Here is a 21,659-nt window from a genome sequence, read left to right as displayed (position 1 = left end):
TTGGTATCTAACTTCTTGAGTGTGTAAATTTTGGAAATTAGCCCTCTGTCAGATGTAGAATTTGTTTTTAAGTTTTTGAGATTATAATTAAAATTTCCAAACAAAGTATCTACTTACAAAATGTTTTACTTTAGATTGTGCAGCTCTCATTCCCTATTCAACAGTTCGTAGAAAACTCAACTTCTTAAACACTTTCATGAGAGCTAAAATGAATTGTGGTATAACTGATAGTCAAACTCATTGATACTCTAATATATAGATTCAAATGAATCATTCATTAATGGTAGGTGGATTCCAGTCCCTTCCATTTTACTTTATTTAGAATTTATACTCTGTAACCTAAATCTTGGCAAATATAATGTGACATGATGTCATTGCTTATAGTAAGTGAGTAAAAAATTTTACATGATATAAAGAAATGATATTGAATATAATAATTTCTATTTATCAAACAATGCTAAAGGTCTTCAACTGCCATGATACAATATTATATTCAAATGTATATACAAATGTTAAGTTAACAAGTAGATGTTGTAGTGTTTTCAGGGATAGGGAAATGACACAATGGTTTCTGTGAAAACATGGAGACTCAAATTTGAATTCTCAGAATCCAATAAATGGTCAGGTACCTATGATTTCAGCTTTGAAGGTAAAGACAGAAGATTGATTCCCCAGCCTGACTAGAATCTAACCAAATTTGGTAGCTGTAAGTTTGATTAGCAATCTTTCCATAAAATGCAAAAGCTATGAAGGATGATAGCCAACACCAGCCCTGGGAGTCTACATGCATGTGGGCTTATATGCATGTAAACCCCCATATACACACATACAAATATGCATCAATACCATGCCCCACACACCTGAATATAGAAAATGAAAAAACGAAAGAACCAGGAATTCTAATGCTTAGCATTAAAAGCGAACAGTGATTTGTACAGCTTCTTTTTGACATATTAAGACAAATTACCTTTTGGTCAAATCAGTCCTCTGAGCTCAAAAGGTACAATCAAGATAGGTATGTGTTCCTGTGGATGCTATCAAGGTCAGGAGGCAGGAGACTCGGATGAATTGATTACACTCTGATTACAAATAAGACTGCACGGGGAAGGGCCATAATCACATGAAGCCACCAGTGCAAGATAACTAGATAAGTGGGGGAGACATGGAGAAGGGGAAAGCTATGGAATAAAACGAGAAAGGAAACTGTATGCAGAGGAAAGCGGGAGGCTTTCAGCATCCTGACTCCCCAAGGGATGGTAAGCAAACCAAGCTACAACTTTATCTTACTGAAAAAAGAAAACTGAGTGATTTTTGTAAGTAAAGGGAAAAAAAGGACAAAATGCTGAATATAGCAACCCAGAGAAAATGGGAACACATTACTCATTCCGACTGCATAACAGCAATTGTTTAACAAAGAGCGCTTTATCTTAAGCTCTGTGTACCTAAAGATTTGTTTATTGGGAAAGTAATCACTATCAAATGAAATAGATACTTTCCGTTGCAGAGAATCTCTTAGCAACTACAGCTTTTCATTTTGTAGCATCAGTTGTTCCCTTGGATGCAGTGGGCTTGGCAAACAGTTTTGAGCAGCTCCAGCCAAGATTATCATTATATAAATTCATGATTTAAATGCTCATTGTTGTCAAACTTCTCTGTGTGTGATGCAGCTCAGTGTTGATTCAAATCCCATGGAGAAGAAAGAGATCACCCCATGTTAGACAGTAACCAGGAAGAGGAAGAGTTTCAACATTGCAATGAGGAAATGTTTTTGTTTAATTTGAGCCAGTCCTTCCAGAGGTGAACCAATTAGTCTGCAGTTAAGAAACATACCAATGTTTGGCAAGTCAAAGCAGCAACAGTGTCAAATGAGGAAGACACACTAATTGTCATTTCTCATTAGTAGCTTGCAAGTTGGCAGGGTTTCCTTTTATATCACAGTGGAGACACCAAGCACTGTGGACCACTGATTTTATCATGTTGGTACACATGCTCTGCCACATCACTTTAGACACAGCCTCTTTTGCATATTAAAAAGCTGGGGTTTCACATATGCATTTGTTGGGACATATTCTTAACAGTAAATATGCTGATCAAAACCTGGTAGGAATTGCTAGCTTAGGGCGAGATATGGTTGCCCTCAAACTTGGGTTGGTCAAGCGTAGGACTATGTCTTTAACACAAGTCATCTTAGTCACTTCATTGGAAGGACTTCCAATTCCAAGAACATCATTCTCTAATTTTACATCCCTTCATTTGTTGCCAGTAACAAAGCAGAAAGTGAAGACTCACAGTAATCAAGGATAATGAGAAAATAAGAATTATTTTTCAAATGTAGGTGATATTTCACACACTAACATTAAAACTCAAATGTACTTAATTCTCATTTTGAGCTCACAATAACCATTGTCTTAGTCAGGGTTTCTATTCCTGCACAAAACATCATGACCAAGAAGCATGTTGGGAATGAAAGGGTTTATTCAGCTTACACTTCCATATCGCTGTTCATCACTAAAAAAAAGTCAAGACTGGAACTCAAGCAGGTCAGGAAGCTGGAGCTGATGCAGAGCCCATGGAGGGATGTTGCTTACTGGCTTGCTTTATTATAGAACCCAGATCTACCAGCCCATGGATGACACCACCCACAATGGGCTGGGCCCTCCCCCCTTGATTGTTGAGAAAATACCTTACAGCTGGATCTCAGGGAGGCATTTTCTCAACTGAGGCTCCTTTGTGATCACTCCAGCATATGTCAACTTGACACAAAACCAGCCAGAACAACCATATAAAGTGGTTACCACTAAGTTATAACTTTAGCCTACTTTAATGTTACATTTTGAGTAGTATCCATTAGCTGATTGATGAAGTGGTGAAATGTGTGAGGTAATCCCTTACTTGACTTGAAGTATCTTCTATGACTACAATGAGGATGACAAGAACTTGTGATCTTGGTATCATTTACTTTAAAAACAATTTAGTTTGCATGCTTCTTCTGTCTTTCCCTTCTTGATCCTTCAAAATTTGCTGATGCCATTTGCCTCCCCAGAATAATTAAGATATATCCAGATATTTAAAAAATCCAGAATAACTAAGGTAGCATTGAAAATATATTTCACTGGCATTAATCACCCATTTCTGCCTGATTGTCCTTCTGTGGTGACTTTGTCAGACAGCAGTGACAAACAGCAGGTCATTGATTCTTTTTATACCTATCTGTGTTTTACTTCCATGTCTTGCTGTCCTCATTACCACCTGCTCAGCTAAGTTTCTTTGGACTCTGACAGGGCTGCTGGAATACCAGTCTTCCCAGCTAGCATCCTGTATACACCTTTGTTGTATAAACTAATAATAATAAAACTAATCCTGCAGTAGCATCCTTGGGAATGTTGATGGAGTGTGAACCAGATTGCCTTAGTGTTCAGCCAAATGATCTCATAACTTTATCTAGTAATTATACAACAATAACAACAAAACCCAAAACCCATTTATGAAATCTTTGAACAAAATTCTGACTGCTAATTTCTCAGACACTAACCCTCATCCAGTAGGGTGCCAGATCTATTGCTCCCTGGCTTGTGAAAAACCCTTATTAAATATTTATGAAGTTTGCAAGACAGCCATACTATATCAGGAATGTCACATAGGCTGTGATAGAATTCACACAACAGAAATCAGTGAGCACTAGAAGTCAAGGCTGTTTGTTAATCACCAACCATCACAGAACAGTTGTTACTGTCATCCCTGGTCAGGTGGTCATATAAGAAGCAGGCTGAACAAACCACTGGGAGCTAGCCAATAAGTAGGACTCCTCCATGATCTCTGCTTTGGTTCCTGCCTTGGCTTCTGTCTTAGTCAGGGTTTCTCTTCCTGCACAGACACACACACACACACACACACACACACACACACACACACACACACACACAAACACAAAACCACACACCTCATGACCAAGAAACAAGTTGAGGAGGAAAGGGTTTACTCAACTTATACTTCCACATTGCTGTCCATTACCAAAGCAAGTTGGGCAAGTCTCACACAGGGCAAGAACTTAGAGGCAGGAGCTGATACAGAGGTCATAGAGGGGTGCTGCTTACTGGATTGCTTCTGTCAGCTTTCTCAGCCTGCTTTCTTATAGAACCCAGGACTACCAGCCCAGGGATGGCACCATGCACAGCACAGTGGACTGGGCCCTCCCCCACTTGCACACTAGTTGAGAAAATGCCTTACAGCTGGATCTCATGGAAGCATTTCCTCAAGGGAAGCTCAATCTCTGTGATAACTCCAGCTTGTGTCAAGTTGACCCACAAAACCAGTAATACATCTTCTCTCAATAATGAAGTGTAACCTAAAACTGTAATGAGCCCTTTGCTCCTCTATGTTAGCTTAGGCTAGTATTCTATCACAGCCACCAAAAGCAAGAACGATGCTGACCGTCTAGCCTGTATTTTTTGTTCCTGCCACCACAGGACCTTGACTTATGTTGTTCTTTGTGGGATACTCTTCCTTTGATTGTCAAAACTGACTCCTTTTTACCCTAAACAAGATTTTTTTAAAGAAACATTCCATGCCTACTGTAATCAAAGGAACCACTGTGTAACATGAAACTATTTTCTGTATAATGTCAACCCTGCCAGTCAGGACCCTGCCACTAGGCTCATGTTCCTCTTCACTATGCAGCTTGCATTTGAGGTTAAACCACAGGGAAACAAATAGTAAAGTATACACTCATCTAATTATCAAGAATCATGAGGTTGGACAGTCAGGGGCACAAGAGCTGGGTAATGACATCGAGGGCTAGAGCCCTTACCATTTCTGCTTCTGAATTCTTAGGACCTTAGAAGCCATCTTTAGAAGGACCAAATGGTTGTTTCAACTTTTGACACATTAACACATTTAGCTGTCAAGGGAAATGGGAAAGAACAAAGGAGCACAGCTCAAGCTTCTAAAAGAATACATAAGCAGTTTGTTTATTGTGAAGGCCTTTTTGGACCCTGTACTTAAAATAACTTGCTCAAAATTAAGATAGATTCTGGAGCGAAAAATCTGTTCATTCTCTGCCTTTTTCAGGGAATGGTAGCAAGGATAAGAGACTTTGGAGTAGATATTACCTATTTGGATCATTTTATTTGTCATAGTACTTAATACACTTTTGCTGCTCTAAATGTATTTAAATGACCAAATTCAAACTTCAGATAAATTATGGACCAAATTCTATGTGCCAATCACGTTAGTCAAAAGTCATCATTAAGCACTAAAAAGATGACGTCATTATTACTCCCAATCACTGGAAACTTGTCTCACTTGAGTTCCAACATTTCTTAAACTCACTATTTTTATAATACTGCTATCTTGTTTACAGCATTTTTAATGAAGTGTGATCAAACTTTTTAATGAAGAGTGATCAAGTTTTTTCCTATTACTATTTTCCATTGAGTTCTAGATAGAACTTTCTTATAGGCCAGTGTTTTCATTGTGAACAAATGTTTCTTGAGACAATCCTATAGATGTTTGCTCCAGCTCATGATGCTGTGTATAGTCATGTTTAAATGATAATTTGTATGAATTTGATCTTTTTTATATAATAAATATAACGGTAATTAAAATGGCAAGGGCACACCGAGATTCCATATCACTGAGTCTCAATATGAAGTTATTTTATGCTTGCTGAAAAACACTGGTTCCTAGGATGTCCAGGTCAAACACAAGCACAATGAACTCAGAAATATATGTGACTAAGATCCAGGCATCTTTGATTTTTTTTCTTGAGTATTCCTAGGCAATTCCAGTGGGCTGCCTAGACTAATAACCATTCTATTGTGTTAATTGTAAGCTCCCCAGGTGATCCTCTTGATCAGTCACTCCCACCTGAAAGAGGCACACTGGCAAACGCATAAGGGTTAATCTTTATTGACAGAGGAAAAATTAAGAGCCCAGGGTCTGACCAAGAAAGTCTACAGAGCACAGAGCTTTTGTGAAAGTACTGAGTGTCAACCAAGAAAAGTTGCTAAAAGTAAAGTCGTGGTGAAAATGGGAATAAAAGGCACGGGGTTCAACATCGCTCAGACCCAGAGTCTAATAAATCCCGCATTTGTGAGTACGTTTGCAACACACAGATATTTACCCCATGTACAAGCATGTGCAATGTCGAAGTGAGTTAGAAGTTATGAAGACATTAACATACAATGGCCTTAAATTGCAGTTTTTGATTCATGCTGATCGAGTTGTAACCAGTTAAATGTTAATCAGTAAAATCCTTGACATGTGATTAGGTAAGCAGTGACCTATGCTCTGTATGGATTCATGCCATCCGTTAATGAGAGTAAGCTAGGTATTCTTTAAACATGAGGTCTGACTGGCATGTGCTTGCTTGCCCTTCTCCCATGGAATTATACACAAAAATGTTCCTTGTTGTCTGTACCATTCCCATGGACTCACCATCCTTTTGCTTTGAGAGAAATGGATGTATGTTCTTTAAAAGTGACCCCATCTATGAGTTTGTGTTGTAGACACAGAGTACAGACTGGTATACAGATGACTATAGCAAGAACCAGAGAGGTTCAGAGTGTCTGGAAGAGGTTAGCAACAGGCTGTGTCCCTATGAACAGAGTGCTAAGGATGATTCTAATGAGAGATGAGAAGTAGAAAAGAATAGGGAAAGTTTATAATGTCTGAGTTACTCCCTGTAGCAATGCTAAGAATGTTGACAGATATATAGTCAGTAAAGAACAAAATAAGCAACAAATAGGATAGGAGACTCAAAGAAAGGGCCCTCTTGTTCTATAGTCATGAAGAAGTTGGTGGACTTATGCCCATGTCTTAATGCTTTACAGGATATAAAACATCAGTGTGATGGACTAAAATATCAAGCCCCCCCCCCCCAAAAAAAAATATCTAAGCAGCAAGCGTGCGGGCAGCTTCATGGCTAGGTTTAACTACGTGGTGAGATAGCAGATAAGTTACTTCAAGATGGAAGATAAAATTAATAGAAAATTGGAAGATAAAGATTTGAGCAATTTGAAATTTATGTGGGTAAAAAAAAGAACTTCATTTGCAAAAGAATAAAATAATATGACGATGCAACTATTTGACAAAATGATTAATATGCAAAGAAAAGGGCCAAGACATGGGGGTCAAGGATAGCGTAAACCTGCAGACATCAGATTATTATTTCTATATGCATGTGTCTATGTCATTTTGTATCTTCCAAGATACAAAATTAAATTAATTCTCCAGCTTTTTAAGACTTACTGTGCTTTTTCTTATCACATTTTAGCCTAATTCATACTTTGTCCTAATTATAAAATTTGTTTCCAATTCATGTCTTTTACCTATTTCTATTTATTTTTTGGAGTGTTAGTATCTACTCCGCATCAGACTTATCTTGGTTTTGAGAGTAGACAACATTTTGATTTCACAGTCTCTGGATAAGGAAAATTGTTTCAGCTTGAGTTGTGAATTACATGTCACTTATATCTGATTTAGATGAAAGTTTGAACTTTAAACGTCAGGGTTGTTGCTGGAATAGATTTAGGCTTTTGAAACCCTGGAGATAGAAGGAATGCATTGTGTATTTCAGAAGAATCTAAGTGGGTGGGAGGCAGAGAAACATGCTATGGTTTGAATAGCTCTGTCAAATCAATGTTGAAATTTAATTGCCACAGTAACAATATCAACCAGGACATTTTGAGGGGGATGAGTCACCGGAGCTCTACCTCTGTGGATGGGTTAATTATCAGTGTATTTCCCACATGATAGCTTCTGTTGTATTGTGATTCAGTAAGAAATCTGTCACCAGGTTACAATTCTTCAGTCTGGACTGTCTCAGCCTCTAGACCCACTGTGAGAAATAAAATGTTTTTTATAAATTAGCTACTCTGTAGCATTCTCATAGAGCATCTGAAAACGAACTAAGATTCTCAAATCTCAGATGACCAATTAAAGGTTGCCACTGGTTTTAAGAGGAGGATGAATAGAAGTTATAAAGGTGGATAGACCTCTTTTCATGGTAGGGTGGCAGTGTAAATAATCAGTAACTAAAACTTTTCAGAAAGATAAACCATTTGGGCAATCTTCAATCTTCGTGGCTCTTAGTAGCCTTCCTTCCTTATAGTGAGGCTGCTAATCTAAGGCACATGTAGATTCAAGCTTTTATGTTAGTAACGAATTTACCCTTCATAAAATTATTACAGGGAAGCTCTGAACAAGAACCACAATAAATAAATAATTCTCATTAAATAAGCCACAAGATTCATTGCAGTAGTTTTTAACTACTGAGCTGACTCAAAAGTTTGTCTACCTTCCAGGATCCTTGTCTTGGAAGTTTTGTTTTTATTGGGTTTTGTTTGGTTGGTTTTATTTGTTGTTGTTGTTTATGTTTTGTACAGAATCAGAATTCTGTGTGCGGGACCAAAGTCTCATGTCCATTTCTCAGTCACTTCTGCTTTGTTTCCAGTACTGGCCAGGCTTGTATTCCAGAGCTTATTGTTTCCCTCTTGTTGGCTTTCAGGATTCCTTTATCTTTCATCACCTTCTGGGTTTCCCTGGCTCCACATTGTTGGACTCAAACGAACCAATACCAACAAGAAGGCTCAGGGCCCAAGTGCCATTTCTGCCTAAACCCTCTTGACCTGCCCAGATACCCATCGAAGGCAGGCTGACAATCCCCACTGCCTGAGCAGCCAAGGAAGGCATGCTCATCCTCCCAGGGCTTCCACTCTCTAAAGCTGGTCCTCTGAGACCTTCCTCCCTTAGCTAATGGAGCAGAAGCAAATGTTCTGTGCTTCTGTCAAAAATGACTAAAAATAAAATTAAAAAAAAAAAATGTCCTTGGGAATATTCTATCTTTACCCAGGTACCTCATATAAGGAGTGTCAATGATGTAATGGTGCAATGTAATTGGATCGCTTTAACTTTCAGGAAGTCATACTTACAGAACTGGTTTTGTGTTTTGTTTTGTTGGTCTTGGACAGTGTTTTTCTCATCCCTGCATGGCCATAGAAATTGCCTGGAAAGATTAAAACAAAAACAAAAAACCAGAAGAGTGGGTACTGATCAGAGATTTGGGGTTTATCAGTCAGGGTTCAAATGTCATTTACAAAAAAAAAAATTAAATGAAGTGGTACTTAGCCTTCATCTCTTCTGGCAGTAGTCCTTAGATGCCTTGAAGAATCCAATTTAGTATCCTTTTTATATGCTATCTCAAAACATAACAGAAATGCAAGGTTTTCACATTTATTACTTATATGTCAGTACCAGTACTTACACAATCACTTTGAGCAGTTCTTTTCAATGAGATATTCAGGCCTTATTTCCATGCCTTCTCACTCAACATCTCTCAAATTATAATGAGAGCTAGGAGCCTGTATATCAGTAAGCCCTCTTTAGTGAGCTTGAAAACAATTCTATTTGGAGCCATTAATCTGCAACAGATTTTCAAAGGCTCTAGATGCACAATAGCACCCCACAGGACCTCTATAACACTCATGCCCTCTAGAGCACTGGTATCAACCCTAGATGTCCTGAAGCCTCATGTCCAGAAACAGTGCCATGCCAGTCACATTGGCATCCCTTGTGTGTTCCTGACTGTGCATCTGTGTTTTTAAAGCTCCCCAGATGATTATAATGTTCAGCTGTGATGGTTAATCTTTACGACCAACCTGACAAGATCTAGAATCATGGAAATATGCCTGAGTGTGTTTGAGGGTACTATTTCTAGATGGCTGCAAAGGAAGAGAGAAAATGCCTTTTGCCTGTGATTGGGACCGTCAGTGATGGAGTGCTGGACTGAATAAAAAGAAAACAAGCTAAATGCCCACAGTTACCTCTCTGTCTCATGACTGCCGATCGCCAGCCATCTCATACTTCCGCATGCCAGCACACACACAGTCACACATAGGAACACACACATGCATACCAAGAAACATGGAAACACATATGTAAAAAATGCAAAATCTCCCATGGATAAAGAAAGGAGACAGGTGTGCAAACTGAGACAAAGTGAGAGTAATAGTGTGTGTAACCAATGAGGGAACAAAGAACCATGGGAACACCAATGTCAGGAAGACATCCTTGGAGAGAGATTATTTGGTACAAGGACTAAAGCATCCTGCATCATATGCCTTCTCTCTGCCTCATCCCCTTATATATTTTTTCTTGTTGCAGCTTTAACCCTACTGAACTCCTTACAGTGCTGTTTTGATTATTGGTTATTTTACTTATTTACATTTCAAATGTCATCCCTCTTCCCAGCCTCCCCCCACACACAAACTGCCTATTCCATCCCCCTTGCCCTGCTTCTATTAGGGTGCCCCACCACCGCCCACCCACTCCTGCCTTACCACCCTAGCATTCCCCTATGCTGGGACATCAAGCCTCCACAGAACCAAGGGCCTCCCTCCCATTGATCTGCTACCTATGCAGCTGGAACCATGGGTCCCACCGTGTGCATACTCTTTGGTTGGTGGAGCTCTGGCAGCTCTGGTTAGTTGATATCATTGTTTTTCCTGTGAGGGGTTTCAAATACCTTCAGGTCCTTCAGTCCTTCCCCTAACTCATCCATTGGAGTCCCTGTGTGCTCAGTCTGTTGGTTGGATATGAGCATCTGCATCTCTATTGGTCAGTCTCTAGCAGAGCTTCTCAGGGGACTTTAAATGACCCACACTTCCTTAATCAAGCCTTTCATCTTTGCTGACTGTGTCTTCCTGAAACATTCTTCATCCACCCCTTTTCTGTTCTCACAGCCTACCTAGGAGCTTGCTTAGTGTCCATCCTCTCTGGGCTCCCACGGGATGAAGTATGTCTTTGCTCTACATGCCGAGACCTCCTGCAGCATGCTGATTAAAGCATATGCATCTTGTGGCAGATCTGTGACCCTGAAGTCCATGAGACCCCATAAAAGCAAGAGAAGGGACTATCTCCTCTGTCACCATGTCTTCATTCACAAACCCAAGAAGCATTACTGAAAGAATGCATGGGCGGCACGCCAAGGGGCAGGAAATGTCCTATGATGATGTGGCACTCGGTGGCTGCTTTAGAAAGGGGAAAAGGAGAAAACACTAAGGAACAACATCCAAACAGCAAAAACAAAAACAGGTTTCCAAAGTTCAGCATGAGGGGAGGGGAAGGAGGTGCTTAGTAATGCAGGAAGTGAATTCGATTGCTAAAGCCTTTAATAGACCCCCACATGACCTGAACTTTGTCCACTAGGTAGTGAGATGTCAGTGACGTTTTATGGACAAGGGTGTCAGAACTCGAGTTCTCTTTCTGGATAGTTCCTATAGAAGCCATGCAGTGGGTGGTCTGAAAAAGGAAAAGACACATTTTAAAAGGAGATTAGGGAGGTTGCATTCCAGTAGCACAGGTGAGAGATGATAAAGGCCAATGAAGGCATCCCTGAAATGGAAGCAGAGAATTCCATCCAGAGGGCCCTGTTTGGTGGGAATCTGTAGAGCTTGCTGACTGACTAATGGCATGTGGGAGTGGGTGAGAAAAGATGATACCACAGCCAAGCTTGGGAGTCAGGCTGCTTGGGGTCCTATTAATGGAAATACTTAATGCTGGAAGAGAAGAGCTAGTTTTCAAGGAAAAGGAAATAACGAGCTCCGTCTTAAACATCCAAGTTGTTTGTGCCCAGGGGGTATCTGGGTAGAGTATTTTGTGTACTGGAAAGGCATAACATGGCAGCAGGCACATCAGTAATTGTAGATGGGCCTGGTGTTGTCAAGAGGACTGTGCCGTCTTCCAGTTTATGTACCAGAAGTCAGACTTCAGAAACTGACAGGGTAGCATTGATTTCATGATTTGTTTTACTTTGGGCTACAATTGGCAGTAAAAATAACTACCCCTGGGGGGAGATTCTAAAGTCCCCTCCTGGTAATTTGCTTCAGATAGATACACAAAGCCATGTTAAGCTTGCCCAAATTCAGAAGTCTAATATTTTTTTTTTCTACATTGGCAACTGTCCTGTTTTTTTTTTTTTTTTTTTTTTTTTTTTTTTTTTTCATGAGATTGTGAATTCCATGAGTTCAGGGAAAATATATATTATTATTGATAAGCCTTATATTACATATAACAGAACCTTAAACTGCTAGATGTATAGGTGCAGGGATGGACAGACGGATAGATGGACAGATGGATGACTTAACAAATGGCTGGATGAATGGATTTATCTTACTGCAGTGATATGAAATATTTCCTATAGCTTGTTGCCTAGGAATTGAAAGCTAAATATCCTACTGTTTAATGTCTAAGTGGCTTTTTGGTGGGGTGCTGACTACAGCAACTGTGTGGGAAGGAATCACTATAAATATTTTTAAATAGGCTTTTATTACATTTCTTTTTCTTTTGGCAATGTGAAATAACCCAAGGACTTCAGCTTTCTTTGTTGGCCACAAAAGATAGCATAATCCCTGCAACATTAACCTTTGACTTTCATACTTAAAAACCCTCTCAACATTATTCTAAAGGCTGGTAGATGGGGATATGACCAGGTCTTGGTTTTGAAAATGTAACATTGTATACAAAGAAGTTGGAGGATAAGTTATTTCAGTTAGGAAGAAGAGGAGGAGGAGGAGGAGGAGGACCTGGAACAAGGCAATGGTGGTAAGATGAGTTAGTCAAATCATTTTCTCCCTAAAATACTTACTCAATATCATATCACACTATGGGAGCACAGGCAAACAAACTAGTGAAGTTTTTTCCTCAGAGAGTTTATAATAAAGAAAGGAGCTGCACAACAATAAAACCATAGCGCTAATCATTGTAACATTATCCATGATAGATAAATAACACATAACAAACAAAAGGCAAACTAAAAAAAAAAAAAAAAAAAAAGAAAGAAAGAAACTAGTCCTGGCAGTTGTGGTAGGCATATTTTATGTTTTCAGCAGCTGAAGTAGAAACACCTGGAGTCTGGAATACTTAGTGCACTTAAGGCTAAGAAATGCCATCAAAGAGAAAGAAAAGCTTACTTTTGATGAGTTAAATGGCCTTTGACCAGAAGATGAAATCCATAAGCTCCAAGTTATAAATTCTGATTTTCTTTTCAAGGATTCGCACATGAGGATCAAGTGGGATTTTTGTCATCACTCACTTGAAATTATGGCGTTTTGCTGGTGAGAGTGTTTATTCTCTGTCTTCATGTTAATGTTTTTTTTCCCCACTCAGATGTTGCAAGAGCAATCGAACTCCTGGAGAAGCTACAAGAATCTGGAGAAGTACCAGTGCACAAGCTCCAGTCTCTCAAAAAGGTGCTTCAGAGTGAGTTTTGTACAGCAATCCGAGAGGTAGGAAGCTGAGAATTTAACAACTGCCTTCGGCCATATGTCTTCTGAGTAAAAAACACGTTTTGCCATATAAACAGTTAAGATTGTTAAGCTTGGAAGTACATCTTTGCTTTCTGTTTTTAGCTCCTTGGACAGATGATAAAATATAATTTAGACTGCTAAACTCTTAAATTAGATGCAGGCAGAAATTATACATTTATGTAAAACTGAACATTGATTTTATGATACCAGCGAAGGACCTGCTTCAGCAAGTGACTGTAGTGCATGTTCTAATCTAGTGGGCAGTCACATGAAGCCATGTGAAAATTCAAATAGAAATAATCATAATTAATGAGGTGATTTCTTAGGGGTACACTTGAGTAAAATTTTCATAGCTAGGTCTTAAGGAATAATTTCCTACCAATTGAAGTTATGCATACTCAAACATTAATGCCTAGTGTGTTAATGAAAATATTTCCAAATAGACTGCCATGCCTTTGTAGGGAATCTGTATAATGCTTCTTGGCTAACCATTGTTTTTCTGTTAAGTGAGGTAAAACATGTGTGTTCATATGACAATTTAAATTTCATGAATTGGCTCTTGGTGGAATTAACTTATTCAACTAATTAATTTAATTGGTCATGAGAAAGTCTTCTTGAGATACATAAGCTTTCTCGTTTCTTTATGAACCTGTTATCCCTCATCCATCACTCACTAAGGATCCATTAATCGGAAATGGTACCCTGTCCATGTAGCAGAGCTGTTGTTTTAGGAGTCACAACTGAGGGATCTTGTGCTGGTCTCCTCCTAAAGGCCAAATGAACCCACTCAATACCAGAGTTTGTTCCAGCCCAGAGCGCATGCCTCTGAAGCACAGATGCACCAGGCTTCTAGTGTCCTTTGTAACTGCAAACGGATGCTGTTACTTTTTGAACACGAATAGGTACAAAATAGATGCACATACTCTGCAGATGTAAACTCTACCCTGTGCAATGCATTTAGAGTTTCAATTTGGTGGGGGTTTTTTTCTCCCATGAAATTGATCACTGTTGGCTCTTTGTTGGTGCCGAGCACAGTCTAGATAAATAACTATAGTTATATTACTAGCCTTTCAACCTGTCACTTAATCAAAGGCTGAAAGGAAATTTCTCAAGATGTACTTGTTCTATGGAAAGTCTTCACTTTAGGACCAGATGTACAAGGTGCCCAGAAACTGGTGGGTTCCTTTCAGATAACCTCCTGTGCACATTGTAGAAGAAACAGCTGAGCTCTCCAGACTCTTTCTCCCTGTCTTGGAATTTGTAATCTCTTGAGGCTTTGTAGCCAAAACCTTTTCTTTGTTCAGAGATTCTATCATCTTTTCTGTGTCCTAAGATTCTGGTTTCTCTGACTGAAGGGAAAGGCATGTAAAATATCTCTGCTCACTAACTATATGGGTCATGATCAATTCAAAACCTCCATGTTCACAAAACTTGCACTCTTCTGAAAGACAAGGGTGTCAAAGAACCGTACAACTGAAACCGAGAAACCAGTGATACTACAGACAGGAGAAAATCAGGATCAGAGGAGATGGAGTTCGATTTTACCAATTTAAGGTCAGAAAAAAAAAAAAAAAAACTGCAATATTGAAACAAGTTACATACATCCCAAAGAGGAGTGTCTGGAGCACAGCAAATGACAAATGCAAAACCTCAAAGCCAAGAATGGTCTCGATGAATGAATAGAGGAGCCCAAAAGGCTGCATCACTTCATGAGATGAGCAAAGTACATTCCCCAGTATCAGTCTGAGAGCAGGTTATAAAACGCTTCATAGGCCACACAAAAACATTGAACTTTACTCCATGTAAGACATTCTGGGAGAGCTTTGACCTGATTTGACTTGTTCTGGGAAAGTTTCTCTGGTTAATGAAGAAACACGGGTACAAAAGTAAAAACAAGAGACCAGGAGCAAAGGACTGAGGGCATCAGTAAGGGATGGGATGGTGGCACCCCAACAACAGCAGAAAGCAGTCAAATGCTTCATGTATCTCTGAGATGAAAATGAACTAGGGGTTGATGGGGGAATTGAGTATCAAGTATCTAAGAGAGACAAGTATCAGCTGGCTCTTTGTCTGTGGTTTGAAAAATAGATAAACGTGCAAAAAATGTTACAAGGAAGCACATTATTTGGTATAATCAATACATGCTAACAACTAAGAATATTTTTAAAAAATGTTCACTTAAAAAAGAGAGTGTAAATAAAATAACTACCTAACACTACACAAGCTTGAGGTGTTACAGGTAATTCTGCATTCACACTAATGGAGATAGTCATAATTTTGTTGTTTTTTTATTTATTTTTTGAATACATTTTTAAGGTTGTAATTAAGTATTTGTGGGTACATATAAATAAACATATGTATATATGTAACAATAATATAGGAAAAGAGGCTATTAATTTGAGGGGATAGGAGAGAGACTAGGAGGGGCTGTAGGGAGAAAAGGGGGATGTGATACAGTTCTATTTTAATTAAAGTATATTTTTTTCTCTTTTTTTTGGTTGAACTTCACACAGTCTGTGAGTTGTTTCTGGGGTGTTCAGAGCTTTCAAGAGTTAGTATCCCATTATCAGTGACTGCATATTGTGTCTGTTCTTTTGTGACTGGATTATCTCACTCAGGATGATATTCTCTAGATGCATCTATTTTCTTAAGAATTTCATTAAGTCATTGTTTCTGATAGCTGAGTAGTACTCCATTGTGTAAATGTACCACAATTTTTGTATCCATTCATCTACTGAAGGACATCTGGATTCTTTCCAGCTTCTGGATATTATAAATAGAGTTGCAATGAACAATGTGGTACATGTATCTTTGTTGTATGTTGGAGCGTCTCTGGGGTAAATGCCCAGAAGTGGAATAACTGGGTCTTCAGGTAGTACTATGTCCATTTTTCTGAGGAACCACCAGACTGATTTCCAGAGTGGTTGTATCAGTTTTTACAACCCCACCAGCAGTGGAGAAGTGTTCCTCTTTCTCCACATCCTCGCCAGCATCTGTTGTCATCTGAGTTTTGGATCTTGGCCAATCTGACTCCTGTGAGGTAGAATCTCAGGGTTGTTTTGATTTGCATTTCTCTGATGGCTAAGGATGTCGAGCACTTCCTTAGATGTTTCTCAGCCATTCCATATTCCTCAATTGAGAACGTCTTGTTTAAGTCTGTACCCCATTTTTAAAAGGGTTGTTTGATTCTCTGGTGTCTAGCTTTTTGAGTTCTTTGTATACCTTGGATATTAGGCCTCTATCTGATGTGGGGTTGGTAAAGATCTTTTCCACTCTGTTGGCTGCTGTTTTATTTTCTTGACAGTGTCTTTAGCCTTAAAGAAGCTTTGCAATCTCATTAAGTCCCATTTGTCAATCTTTGACCTTAGAGCTCGAGCCTTTGGTGTTCTGTTCAGGAAATTTTCTCCTGTGCCTATGTGTTCTAAGGTTTTCCCTACTTTCTCATCTAATAGTTTCAGTGTACCTGGTTTAATGTGGAGATCTTTGATCCACTTACACTTGATCTTTGTACAAGGAGATAAGGAAGGGTCTATTTTCATTCTTTTACATGCTGAGTGCCCGTTGGACCAGCACCATTTGTTGAATAGGCAGTCCTTTTTCCATTGAATAAAACAGTACCTTTAATTGATATGATTATCATACTCCCTGCCTTCCCTTTTAATTGAAAAGGGGGCCTGGGCCCCCTGATTAATTGTATTTTTTCTAACATCCACAGGGCCTTAGTTGGATCCCAGTATCAAACACAAAGAACTAAACTAACATAAAAGTAAAGTCAATAAATAAATGAATAAATGTGTGTATAAATTAGTAGTCAGTGTAACTCCCGATGGCAACTATGTACCTTATCACTCGTTGAGGAATGTGTGTCATACTCTGTCTATGTTCCTTTCTTTTATTCTTGGGGATAGAATTCATTGTCCCTCTATTGCCAATCTATTCCCCATCTAAATCTTATACTACTTCTCTATATAGAGTTTCCATACCACAGACTTAAAGGTATAAAGAAGTATAAAGGTATGAAAGAAAATATTATGAGGTCATCAGACTAATTTTGAGTAAGACATATTCTTCTCCAGGCTACAGTGTTTCCCAACATGTGTTGGGGTGAGCACATTTCTCAAAAGTCATACAAAAGTCATAAGCTGCTGAAAGGAACTGGAAAGAAAAGAGAGAAAGGGAATTAGGAAGAGTAGGAGTTAGGGCCATGTGTGGGGTGAGAGAAGGAAAGGACATAACAAGTAAGCAGTATTGTGGATTGATATATTAAATAGAAAAATGCGCAGATTGTAGACAATGCACTTGGAAAGCCTAGGTCCACTCACTTGCTAGCTACTGAATTATATTATCTTTGTATTTCTTACATTCTGCAATTTTGATTGTCTCTTCTGTTTGAAATATAAAATAAGAAAATAATAAGTTTTGGAGAAGACTAAATAAAATGAGCTAAAATATTAAACACTTTGACAAATGGAATGCTGAGCCAAGAGTAAATGGCCAGTAAATGGCAAAAGAATGGTAGGAAAGATTTCCTGAATCTTGTGATAATAATTAAAATGTTTCATGCATTTTAATAGAAACATTAGACAGGACCAAAAAGAAAAGGTATTCTTGCAATTTTTTTTTTTTTAAATCATGAGGCATTTAATGAAGCTGTTAATAAGAGGCCCTACAGATTAAGAGATACGTTGACACAGTATTGCTTTTCGAATATCTCACCCAACATAGGACGAGTCCTTACCTTGCCATATGATGACAAGGCAAGCATAGTGATGATGTCATAGGAGAGAAATCACGTTAGCCAGTCTGATTGGATAGGGAGAATGACAAGAAGCCATGCCACAGCACGGCATTAAAAAATTAAGAACGTAGATAACCAATGCGTATGTGAGAATATGTACTGATGGCTTTGCTAGAAATATAAGTGTCCCCTGATAGCAATGACCAAGAAAAGAGCATACCTCTCACGGGGAGATTTTCATTTTTATTTGCATGGTATGATTTGATGTCTGATACATATATTGTTTGTATATCAATCAAATCAGTGTAATAAGCATTACTAACTGCATTCATCATGTCAGGGTGTTATGACTAGTCCAAACATGCTTTCCAGCTATTTTGAAATGTAGCATACTTCACTGTTAACTGTGATCTTCTTTCTGTACAGCAGAACACCAGAACTTATTTTTGCTGATTGTGATAACCCTCTCCCTCTACTCCTCTCTCCCTCTTCCAGATGTTGTTTTTCCTCCTTCCCTCTAATGAGCTGCTTTTAGAGTTCACATCTGAGTGAGATTAGGCAGTGTTTGTTGTACCACTTGGCTTTCTACTTTCTCTAACAAAATACCTGAAAGAAGCAACTTAAGAGAAGAAAGAAATTTGGGCTCATAGTTCAACAAGGCATGTAGTCCAAACATGATGGCTGAGAAGGGAGCTGATCACTTTGCATTCTCTGTCAGGACACACATGAATGCTACAGCAGCTCTAGTTGTCTTGTTTTGGTGTATGTGTGTGTGTGTGTTTAAATTATTATTTAATCTGGCACCTAATTTAACAGTTTAGTACCTCTCGCCTTCAGGATGGGCAACCTTTTCTAGTTAACTGTGGATGGATGGAACCTCCCTCACATATTTTCTGAGGTGTGTAGGCTACTTAATTTCAAATCCAAAAAAGTGACCACTTTAACCAACCATTGCATTTGGTCTGTGCATAGCTTCTTTTCCACAATGCCCTGAAAGCTCATCCATGTCTGGCTCAAATAACAGGATTTTGTCCCTTTTTAATGGTGGTGTATATGCACCACATTTTCTCTATGTATTCATACCTTGTTAGATAGTTAGGTTTAATACTTTAAAAAAAGATACATGTATTTATTTATTTATTTGCAAGAGGAGTCATACCATGGTATTAGTGTGGAGGCCAGAAGACAAACAGCAGGAGCTGGTCCCTGCCTTCCAACATGTAGGTTCCAGGAATTGAATTCGGATCATCAGGCAAGCATCTTTTACCCACTGAGCTTTTTTGCAGGCTTTGTTTTAACTCTTAGTTCCTGTGAGTAGTCCTTCAATAAACATAGGAGCACAGATCTCTCTTTCCCTTTCCAGTTTAATTTCCTTTGGGTACATTCCCAGACTGGGAATGCTGAATCATACATTGGTTCTATTTTTAATTTTCTGAAGAACTTTTCGTGACATTTTTCAAAGTAGTTTTAGAAATGAGCATTTGAATCAACAGTGTTCAGTGTCCCCCTCTCTCTCCATCCTGAATAATTCGGATTATCTTCTCTCTGCTTGACAATAGCCAGCCATTAGAATGAGGTGGTACCTAATTGTGATTTTATTTGTATTTTTCCCCAGTGATAATGGATTTCTGTGTGCTTTAAGAAATGTATACTAAACTCTTTCATCCATTGTTTTATATTAAATCACACACACACACACACACACACACACACACACACACACTTCCAATTTACTCTTAAGTTTCTTCTAGGCTCTAGACATTAGCTCCTCATTAAAGAGAGTTTGCTAATGCATTGTTGTGTCATTTGTAGGCTTTTGTAACAGGAAATCCTAAACTGAAGATTATGTATAAACATGGTAAAGTAAGAGTTAACTTGTAGAATTATATGTACATATATGACACTTTTTTGGAGTACTTTATTTTTATGACAGTATGTGGAGCCTTGTCAAGACAAAGCCTCAAAAATTTGGTTTAAGACTCAGAGTTGTTTTTCTCCCCAGAAATCTTTAGTAAAAGGCAAAAGATCTATACAATCTGAAGTTAAACCAGAGTATATACGATACATTTTATTTAAGTTTTGTTTTGTTAAGTTCCTTCTTTATCCTGCCAAAGCTAGTTATTTATGGGAAACGTGTGAGGGTTGGTTCTTGTTTTGCTTTTATTGCTTTAATACGTTTTAAATGCTTTTGTTTATGTATGGGTAGAGTTACATGGGTGCTTTATGTACAGCTATTAGTCTTGTAAGAACATTTCCAGGGTGCCACCACTTTCAACAGTACTGAAGAACATATATCTGCTTTAAGGTTATGCATATCTCTTTCTTCCTCAATAAACTAAACTGGAAAATGTAAAAAAAGGAAGGAAGTCGACGGCTTTCACATTTCCTTTGATTTTTATTTGCATTGGCAAATAGAATGGACACCAAGGCAGGCTGTTCTGTGCTAAGTTTCCTGCCGATGACCACACACAATCAGGAAAGCTCATTGCCGAATCTCTTGAAATTGCATGATTTTTTTAATTTACGTTTTCACTATAGAAAAACTGCAAACTTTAAAAGGATGCACATCACTAAACTTATATTTGCCCCATCATGAAAGTCTTGACAATTTTCCATGAAAAAAACAAAACAAAAACAAAAGCAAAAACAGAAAGGAAATTAAAAAAAAAAAAAAAAAAAAAGCCCTAAGTAAATAGAGAGAGCTTCATCCACTTAGGTGATCTAGAAATGCTTGAACCTGTGAGTAGATAAAAAAGAAGAAAACTCAAATAGAGCCTCTGTTCACTTGATATAACCTCCTCCTGAACTCTGCCATTTTGCTAATATTTTGAAGCCAATTGTGGTAAAAAAATAAAATAAAATAACAGCTGTGTCATTCCCATTTTTTGCGCAACTGGGCAAAAACTGTCATTGCTTCTAGATTTTATGTAGCATGTGAAGGTCAATGGTCCATGGCACATATGAGTGAAGCTTCCTGGATACCTTTAAAGGCCAGTTCTTCCAACAGTGAACGTTGTTTTTTTTTTTTTTTTTTTTTTAATGAGGCAAGAGTCCTAATGGAAGAAAATCCTTGGCAGAGCCTGTTCCTGTGGAGTAGAAGTGCAATTTCTCCATCCAGAGTATAGCTCGCTTAGTGTGGTGAAGCCAGAGGCACTTACTGCCTTTGCCATCCGTACGCATTAGTGTCAAAAGCCTTGCTTCTCCACAGACAGATGCCTTTCCTCGGCCCTTGAAAGTGTCCTAGTAATTTTAAAGCTGTATCCTTTGGACGTATATTCTCAAAAGGTTTTATTTAGAATGTGAACTAAGTACATCGTTTTAGCTTCTTGAAGTTTCATGGCTTTTCCAGAGGAAACTGATATATGCAGCTGAACGAGGGTCAGAATTTTCAGTGTGTGTGTCTGTCTGTGTGTGTGTGTGTGTGTGTGTGTGTGTGTGTACAGGAGGGAGGAATCCTAAAGCAATGTGACAAGACAATTTTATTTCAGTGAGGAGACTTTGTTATATATGTGATTCTTAAAGCTGAGGTCTGGCAATTCCATATCCTTGCAACTATAGTTTTCCTGTTGGTGGGAGACTCTGAATGCCTTCTTAGAGCAAAAAAGTTAGAGGTGAGA

The 21,659-nt window shown here is 38.5% G+C and overlaps 1 protein-coding gene across 1 annotated transcript in view; it reads left to right on the top strand.

Annotated features, from left to right (window-relative positions):
- The window catches only part of LIN7A (lin-7 homolog A, crumbs cell polarity complex component), a gene marked incomplete at its 5' end in the record, with an annotated part of 136,184 nt that overhangs the window by 38,646 nt on the left and 75,879 nt on the right, over positions 1-21,659 (top strand). The window contains one exon of the mRNA XM_080935977.1: positions 13,165-13,283. Coding sequence (XP_080792103.1) covers positions 13,165-13,283 — 119 coding nt within the window. The remainder of the gene's footprint in view (positions 1-13,164; positions 13,284-21,659) is intronic.

The sequence above is a fragment of the Micromys minutus genome, assembly GCF_963924665.1.
Source record: "Micromys minutus genome assembly, chromosome: 22".
NCBI lineage: Eukaryota > Metazoa > Chordata > Mammalia > Rodentia > Muridae > Micromys > Micromys minutus.
Note: the sequence above shows the minus strand (reverse complement) of the source record. Positions and strands in the feature narration are given on the sequence as shown.